This window comes from Pogona vitticeps, chromosome 7, assembly GCF_051106095.1.
Source record: "Pogona vitticeps strain Pit_001003342236 chromosome 7, PviZW2.1, whole genome shotgun sequence".
Classification (NCBI taxonomy): Eukaryota; Metazoa; Chordata; class Lepidosauria; order Squamata; family Agamidae; genus Pogona; species Pogona vitticeps.
The window spans coordinates 1,419,094-1,427,877 of record NC_135789.1 but is presented as its reverse complement, the minus strand read 5'-3'; the positions used below and the strand labels follow the sequence as shown (position 1 = coordinate 1,427,877).

General features: G+C 51.8%; 1 protein-coding gene across 1 annotated transcript; it reads left to right on the top strand.

The window, feature by feature from the left end:
• Positions 1 to 892: 892 nt before the first annotated feature.
• On the top strand, positions 893 to 7,016 carry TAS1R2 (taste 1 receptor member 2). Its single transcript, XM_020781973.3, has 5 exons — positions 893 to 1,168; positions 1,526 to 2,287; positions 3,451 to 3,660; positions 4,401 to 4,521; positions 5,379 to 7,016. Exons 1-5 carry the CDS (start codon positions 908 to 910, stop codon positions 6,308 to 6,310), a joined length of 2,286 nt encoding a protein of 761 aa, XP_020637632.3. The 5' UTR covers positions 893 to 907; the 3' UTR covers positions 6,311 to 7,016.
• The last annotated feature ends 1,768 nt before the right edge of the window (positions 7,017 to 8,784 follow it).

Here is an 8,784-nt window from a genome sequence, read left to right as displayed (position 1 = left end):
GAACCCTTGTGATCGCCTGCCTCGGGGCCTGGATCGCCAGGGCGACACCGCTCGCCACCCCTTCTTCTCACTTCCACCTGGCTGGAGACTACATTCTAGGGGGGCTCTTCTCTTTACACATGGAAGCCTCGACTCACCCTTACTTCTCCCAATCTTGGGTGGCTGACTGTAAAAAGTAAGTATCGGGAGCGGCGGCAGTGAGGACTAGCCCCTTGGTAAGATGAAATGAGAGCCCAGGGAGGGGTGGGTGCGGAACCCAGCCTTTTTCTTGGAGTGGGGGGCTGGAGACCAGGGTCGGTACCATCCTGCTAAGGCCAGGGCCTGTTCCTGCCGCCTGCTGGAACTTAGGCAAGAAAATGGATCTTATTCTGTTTCAGTGGCTTTGGGTCTGTCCAGTGGCAGGGAGTCACAAAGGCAAAAAGAACGACTCAAAGACACCAGCGTGGTTCATGTCAGAGCCGGGCAACATGGTGTCCTTCTAGATGGTGATCAGAGTGCAACTCCCATTGTCCCTGGCTAGCACAGCGGATGGCAATGGATGATGGGAGTTGTAGTCGATTAACATTGCCGCCGCCCCCATTCACCTTCAAACTGCCAGTAACATAGTTATAGGGATGGAGTTTTACAAGATGGGGTTTAGCCCCCCCCCAGGCGTGGTGATAAAGGCAGGACACCGACTGGAGGTGATGGGGTTTGTAGTCCTCTGAAGGAACCAGAAGGTAAGCAAACCATGATGGGATGGTGGCAAGATGAAAGGGGCATCGGGGGGCCTCTCCCATGGAGAGCTGAGAGCCGTTCCCCGTCCTCTGACCCGTCCTCTGACCGTCCGTGTCTCTCTCTCTCTCTCTCTCTCTCTCTCTCTCTCAGGTACCCCACGAAGGCCATGGGCTACAGCTACCTGCAGGCCATGCGCTACGCGGTGGAACAAATCAACAACTCCAGCCTCCTCTTGCCGGGCATTTCGCTTGGTTACGAGATGGTGGACATCTGCTATCACTCCAACGCTGTCCACCCGCTCTTGTTCTTCCTCTCCGACAATCGGTCCCTTCTTGAGATCCAGGCGAGCAACACTTTCTACCGGCCCCGGGTCATGGCCGTCATCGGTCCGGATGTGTCCTCCACCGCTGTCACGGCCGCTTACCTCTTGAGTAATTTTTTTGTCCCACAGGTAAGGTGGCGTGGGGGGTGGTGGAAAAGGGATATATAGGCAGGGAAGAGTTTTGGACTCCACGCCATCCCCAGAGCTGCTGACCTGGGGAACTCCCTGCCACAGGAAATGCGGCTCTGTCGTCCGTTTCTGTCTCCTTTGCCCTGCTGTTCTTAATTTCTTGTTGCAGAGAGAGAGAGAGAGAGAGAGAGATGGGTTTTGCAAACTGACCAGGACAGTCGGACCTTCCTTATCCATGGGATCAGTATCCATGTATTCACTTATCCACGGCCTAAAAATATTAGAGTCTTTTTAATCGTCGTTATGTCAATGAATAGCTGAGCCTCTGGAGACGAGTCTCTTCTCCTCCCCTTCCAGATCAGCTACAGCGCCACCATGGAATCCCTGAGCAACCCCAGGACCTTCCCCGCGGCTTTCCGGACCATCCCCAGCACCGAGCAGCAAATCGTCATCCTACTCAATCTTCTGAGGAGCTTCCGCTGGAACTGGGTGATTGTCCTGTACAGCGAGGACGAGTACGGCCAAACGAACCTCCATCAGCTCCGGGCCCAGGCCACGTGGGCCTGCATCGCCTTCCAGGAGAGCATCCCCTTTTGGACAAATGACCGGCCCGCTCTGGCCAAGGCACGGATCCAGAACCTCGTGGAGAGGATCAAAGGGAGCTCGGCCAAGGTGGTGATCGTCTTGAGCACCGAGGTCCCCCTTTGGAGGTTTTTCGAGGAGGCCGTCCGGCAGAACGTGACCGGGTTCGTCTGGATTGCGGCCGAAGCCTGGGCCATGGATTCCATGCTTCGAGACCTGCCGGGGATTTCCCGCCTCGGCACGTTCATCGGGATCGCCCCCGAAAAAGTCGCCATTCCTGGGCTGGATGACTTCCGAGTCCGGCCATCTGGGGACCCTCCGGACGGGGCCGAAGCGCGGGCGGACCCTGCGATGTGTAATCAAGAATGTGACGATTGCCTCTTCAAGGCTCAGGAGATGGACCCGATTCTCCGAGCGACCGGGAGCCGCATCGAATTCAACGTGTACTCCGCCGTCTACGCCGTAGCTCACGCTTTGCACCGTGTTCTGGGCTGCAACGCCACCGGATGCCGCCACCGCACCGTTTACCCTTGGCAGGTGAACACCACGCGTTCTGTCTCGAACCTTCTTTTTTGGGGGGAGTGGGGGGAGATGCTTGGACCCATCATAGGCCACTTCGGGAGGGCCTGTTTTCTGCCCTCAGAGACCGCTGGGCATAAAATAGTAGAATAATTGGGTTGAAAGGGGTCCCTCAAAGGCCATCTAGTCCAACCCCTTGATCAAGGCAGGGATCAAGCCGGTCAGAGAGAGGGTTGACCACTATTTTCTTGCATGCCTCCAGTGTGGTTCCATCGTTGTACTGCTCTAACGGTTAGGAAGGTTTTTTTCCTGCTATTCAGCCTAAACCTGGCTTCATAAAGCTTGGGCCCATTGTGACATGCCCTGCACTCCGGGACGATTGAGGACAGATCCTGCCCCTTCTCTGTAGGACAGCCTTTCGAGTCTTTGAAAAAGGCTCTCCTGTTTCCCTTCTGTCTTCTTTTCTCAAGGCTCCAGTTCCTTCCGTCTTTCTTCCCAGGGCTTGTGCCGATGACCAACCTTCCTGAAAAAAGCAGAACGGAGTCTTGTGGGAACCCCATGCCTGCTTTTATTTTGGCAGGCTGGGGGGGGGGGAGCTTTTTGTAGCTCCTGGAGGCTCCCAAGGATGGAAAATGGCAATCTCAAAGAAGCCTTTATTAGTAGGAACGTCTGGAGGCTGCAAAAGAAAAAAAAAAGTATGAGTGGCCAAAAGCTGAAGCATGCTTCCTCAGCTTGAAACTTGCATGTTCTGTTTTGTGTAGGTTTGGTGGCTTCTCCAGAGGCTTGGGATAAAATATCAGGAGGTTGACGTTTCTACCAACAATAGGTGACCCTTTTAACGTTCCAGGATCTGTTTACTAAGGTTTTAGTCCGGGCCTCTGAAGAAGTGGACTGCAATCATAAAAACTTATCCCAAATAATGCTTGTGAGTTTCAGGGTTTCAAAGGTCTCTTTGTCACTAATGGAGAGACAGAGAGATGATGGGGGTGGGTGGGAAAGGTTTGATGCTCCATCAAGCTTTAGACTCTTGGGTCGAGGGCAGTAAGTTGTCCTTTCAAAGGAGCTAAAACGAGCTTGGGAAATTATTTTAGTAATTTTAAAGACCTTTTAGAGGGGGTTTTGAGCCATCAAAAAATGCAGGGGAAGGTTTTTAATGTAACCTGGCCTTTCTTTCGCTGTAGTTGCTGAAAGAGATGAGCCAGGTGAGGTTCAGCCTTCTGAACATCACTATCAACTTTGATGAGAAAGGCGACCCTCCCAACGGTTTCGAGGTCCTGGAGTGGCTATGGGACACCCCCGGGAAGCCCTTCCAAAGAATTGCCAGCTACAGCGAATTAAACGAGCTACACATTGACGCCGAAAGCATCCTCTGGCACACGGAAAACAACACGGTAAGGCCTTCCTCTAGGACTTTCGTGTTTAGGGCATTCGCACCTGGGTAACTAGAAAAGTAACTATTATGTTACACCCCAAATGCAATGAAGCCATTCCTTTTCCAGTTACAAGTGTTAAGATAACTATGAATTTATCCCCGAGGTTTAGGAGAAATGAATTACGAGTCAACTAGTTATTCCCAGACTGTCAGAGAGGATTCGATCTTCTCGGTGACTCAGGGTCTGCTTACGTTAAGTGCTATCAGATTCCCCCCCCCCAAACAGATGTAAATAAAGACCTGCAGTCCCCTTCTGTGATGGGAGTGCCACGAAACCCGGCCACCAACGTGTTTTACCTTGGTGCGAGGGTGCCCCCTTGTGTCCGGCTTGAAGCTCACTCCGAGCAGGGTTTGTCCATGAGATGTTCCTGGAGGATGGATCTCACCCTCTTGGCTGCTCCTCTAGGTGGGGGGGGGGGGCAAGGTCTGGAAGAACCCTGGTGGTCATCTATCCCACCCCCTGCTTTGTCATCTGTACCGAATTCGAAGGAGGTGCCTCTCTCCCTCCGTCTTTAGGGCACAGAATCCTCAGTGTTGGGAAGGATCCAGGCTTCTTTCGAAAGTCCACCAACCGTTGCAGGGAAAACCTCAAAAACCTGACGAGCGTCCGCCCAGATTAATCCAACCACCTACGCCCGTGCATGAACCAAATAATAGAGAGGAACAAATGAAATCTCTGTTATACTTGCTGTTTTCCAGGTCCCCAAATCTGTTTGTTCAGAGCAGTGTGAACCAGGACAGATGAAAAAACACCTGGCATCTCTCTCCTGCTGTTTTGAGTGCGTGGAGTGTAAACCCGGGACGTTCCTCAACCAAAGCAGTATGTCTCTCTCTCTCTCTCTGTGGTTTAATTTTTTTAATTTTTTAAATGATTTATTTTAAAAAAGATTTCCAGGTTTCCTTTCCAAGGGGCCCTTATAAGACTAAAACCCCATCTGGTAATAGAGCGGCCAAAAGTTATTCCATGACCTACAAATGAAAAACAAACAAACAAACAAACAAACAAACAAAACAAAAAACCAGACATAGCCCTTAGGGTTTTTTTTAAAATCTTTTTTTTTAAAAAAAACACCCAACGACAACAACTGTCCACTTTGGGTTCTCCAGATGTTTTTGGACCCTGGCTCAGAAAACAGTTATCCATCAACCATGTTCACTGGACCTTGTAGGAACTCAAGTTCAACCACATCTAACAGGCTGAGAGCCACTGTTCTTGAATACTAGCCACGGGGACTGTGGGGGATGTCGGGTATCCTTTACCACAGGTAACGTTTTCCTGAGAGTAGGTGGTTCTAAGTGTCTTAGAGCAGTGGTCCCAAACCTTGGGCCTCCAGATGTTCTAGCACTTCAACTCCCAGAAATCTTGGCCAGCAGAGGTGGTGGTGAAGGCTTCTGGGAGTTGTAGTCCAAGAACACCTGGAGGCCCAAGGTTGGGGACCACAGTTTTAGAGGTTGAACGCCCAGATTTTCTTTCAGGGTTTCTAGATCTCCGGGCGCCATTTCAGGGACTTGTTTCCTTCTCCAGGGGGTGAGGTCAGCCTTGAGATTGAGCAGGTCTAGAGAAAGAGGAGGGAGGTTGATCTTGGTGTGCAGGGTGGATTGCCCCACCTCTGTGACGTCACGTGTAATCCCAAGGGTCAACCGGGAAACTCTGATTTCCTGTGTTTTGCTCCGTAGGCATCTTCTCCTGTCAGAGCTGTCCGCCAGACATGTGGTCGCACGCCGGCCAAGAGGAATGTTTCTTGAGATCGGTCCGCTATCTTCAGTGGGACAGCCCCGTCGCCATCTTCCTGCTGTTCTTCACCTTTCTGGGCCTCTTGACTGCTGGGGGGCTCTTGTTGATTTTCGTCCGTCATGCCAACACCCCGGTGGTGAGATCGGCTGGGGGCCCGTTGTGCTTCCTCATGATCGCCTCCCTCATTGTCGGCTTCTGCAGTCTCTTCTTCTACATCGGCCAACCGACGGAAGTCAAGTGCATCTGCCGCCGGATGGTGTTCAGCCTCTGTTTCACCATCTGCATGGCCTGCATGAGTGTGCGCTCCTTCCAGATCATGTGCGTCTTCAAGATGGCTTCCCGGCTGCCCAGAGCTTACAACGCTTGGGTGAGGTACAACGGCCAGTGGATTTTCGTGGCCACCGCCTTCACCCTGAAAGTGGTCATTGTGGGAATGAACCTCTATTTTTTTCCTCCGTTGCCGCTCCAAAGTGCGGTCAGCAGCAGCGACCCGGCGGTCCTGATCCTGACCTGCAACCCAAACTACCTCTCGGCCATCGTTTTCAACAACGTCTTGGAGATGGTCTTGTCCTTCGCATGTTTCTGCTTCGCCTACACGGGGAAAGCGTTGCCGAAGAACTACAACGAGGCGAAATACATCACCCTATGCATGACCAGCTATTTCACCTGCTGGGTGGTCCTCGTCGTGGTGATGGCGGTCTGCGAGGGAGTTGTGGTGACGGCCTTTGACGTGGTCACTGGGCTTTTAAACTTGCTCAGCGTCTGTATTGGGTACTTCGGGCCAAAGTGTTACGTGATCCTATTCCGGCCGGAGCAGAACACATTGGCCTTCTTTCAGACGGCCATCCAGAGCTACACCATGAGGCCGGCGTAGCTCAGATCTCTGCCTGGAGAGAGAGAGAAAGAGAGAGAGAGAGAGGTAGCATTCGACAAAATCTACTCCCCATTCCTGTTGCACCTTGGTGATGAAAGAAGCTCTCAGCAATTTACGCCAGTCCCTACACAATACTTGGGACTCCAGTTGAACTGGTAGTGTAGTGGAACCAGGGACTCTGCGTGTTGACGCTCCCAGACTTCTGGATTACAGGGACCCTAACATCCCCCCTTCATCCTCATTTCATTGTTTCGCCTGAGATTTGCCCTGGTCTTCAAAAGGGGCAGAGATGCAATGATACGTAGTTGAGGATGATTTCGGAGTCCTCTTGAATGGAAAGACAAGAGCTATTTCTGTTATTATGTGACGTCCAGTTGCCCTCAACGTCTGGTGGAACCCATCTCCAAAAAGTCCTCTCCTCCTGCGTGGCTCTTGGCTGTGGCTTCTTTTATGCAGTCTATCCATCTCCTATTTGGCCTTCCTCTTTTCCTGCTGCCTTCCGCTTTTCCTCGCGCTGTTATCTTTTCCAGCACCAAGAGCCATGAGCTCGACCAAAGGCCTGCTGTTGACAGAGATGCAAACCGTTGTTTTATAAATACAGATCAACAGAGTTCTTTGCATTTTCAGCCTCTCCTGGCAGGCAGGTTCCTTTTTTTCAGAGGACTGACCACGCTGCCTACGGAATCCTGGAAGTTGTAGCCCAAAAGCTGAGTTGATATAATCGTTATGCGCCTAGTCTGATGGGTTGTGAGACAGACGATGTCCCCGGGATTTGCCACCCAGAATGGAGGAGTGTGCCTGTTGCCTCTCTGAGTGAACAGTCCAGAACAGGGACTCATGCAGATGCACAGACTGGAGGGTGGGATGGCATTCCTCCAAGGGTTTTGTTGAGAGCCAACCCCAGTCCTGTTGCCGCCTGAAGCAAACAGCAAGGTGGCACTTCCCCCTCAAACGTTGACTCGGACACCCACCTTGTGGTACCACACAGGCCAGTTCAGGGGGTGCAGGATGGGGCCCATTCAGTGGCACCCCATGGATCTAACATTTGAGGCAGGTGCCCCTGCTGTGTCTCAATGGGCTCTTGTTTCGCCCTCTGGGTATCTTCGAAGCACGGCCCCCGGCCTCCTTCCTGCAGCCTGGGAGCAGATTTTCACCCATTTTAACTCTGCCATGACACGTTCCCCCCCCCTGCTCCCCTTCTTTCGGTAGACACCGCAATAAGTTATCGCCCCATCTGCTTTCGCTTAGCGGCTCGCTGTGCGGCTAATGGGCGAATCACACTGTCTGACGTCTCCTCGTTAGATAAGAAGTTATTATTACAAGCTGGATGACGAGGGGCGCGGAGGTTTGGATGTAACCCAAAGTTGGGCTGTTGACGTTCCCTCCCTCCCCCCTCCCTCCCCCCCCCGTCCCAGCCAGCCCTACTCCTCACCTCCTCGTCTTGTCCCTTTTGCGCGGGGTGGTAACACAAAACACATGGGTTTCTTTGCTCCTCGGCAAAACCACAGGAGGAGGGAGGGCGTGCGCGCATGTGTGCAAGATGTGAACAAGTGTCCATGGGCTGTGAACGGCTCTAATCTCTCGGCCAGCTTTTCTCACCGTATTTTTGCAGCCTTTTGTGGGATGCCCTGAAAATGATGGACTTTTTGCTAAATGCTTTGCTTTCTGTGTTGGAGGTGTTCTCAAGGCACCCGGATAAAGCCTGTTGAAGGCTCCATTATATTCCTCCACTTCTGACAGGAAAAAGGCCAGCTGTTTTCCCCCTATTCCCCTTGCAGAGTGGTGTCCTTTGTACAATTTTTCCTGCTCAAAATCATGAGATCTTCTCCCGATTCTGTCTCTCTCAGTCATACTAACCCTAACCAAAAACCCTATAAAAAACCCTAAAAAGTCAATCTGGTGAGGAGGAGCAATCCGGGGCTAGCTGAGCAGACCTTATTTATCAATTAAAGATAAATTGTTCTGAGCGATGCCCTGATAAGTTAAGCACCCCAGATTTTCTGAAAGGGCAGTGGTGCCCCCAGAATCTGGAGGATTCTCCTCTTTCTCTCTGCCTCCCTCATTTTCTTCCTCACCCCCAATTTTTTTTTTAATGGGGGAATATTTCAGACAGGAATACAGTACTGTACCCTGATCTTTCAGGACATGTCAGTACCACAGACGGACAGGAGATGGTGCTGTTTCACCCATGCTCTGACCGGCTCAGAATTTGCTAATGCAAATTTTCACCTGGTTTTGTACAGCCGCAAGGTGACTGACCCAGACGCCAAAGGCGTGTGTGTGTGTGTGTGTGCAGAAGGGGGAAAGGGACCGTGAACAGCCAGAAGTTGCCTTTGCAAATGGCATGCTAGCCAGCAGATTGAGTCCTGCAAGGGCGCCGAGAGGAAGGAAGAGAAGCATGCCTTTAAATGAACAAACTTCCAAAATTGCAAGGCAAAACCTTCATAAACAAAAGGCTGCCAAAATGGTTTAGC

Bases quoted from the DNA above. Each gene is read 5' to 3' on its own strand.
- TAS1R2 (XM_020781973.3), top strand. From the start codon at position 908: ATGCGCTACGCGGTGGAACAAATCAACAACTCCAGCCTCCTCTTGCCG. The intron at 3,661-4,400 runs GTAAGGCCTTCC...GCTGTTTTCCAG, and splicing joins GGCACACGGAAAACAACACG to GTCCCCAAATCTGTTTGTTC. The intron at 4,522-5,378 runs GTATGTCTCTCT...TTTGCTCCGTAG, and splicing joins GACGTTCCTCAACCAAAGCA to GCATCTTCTCCTGTCAGAGC.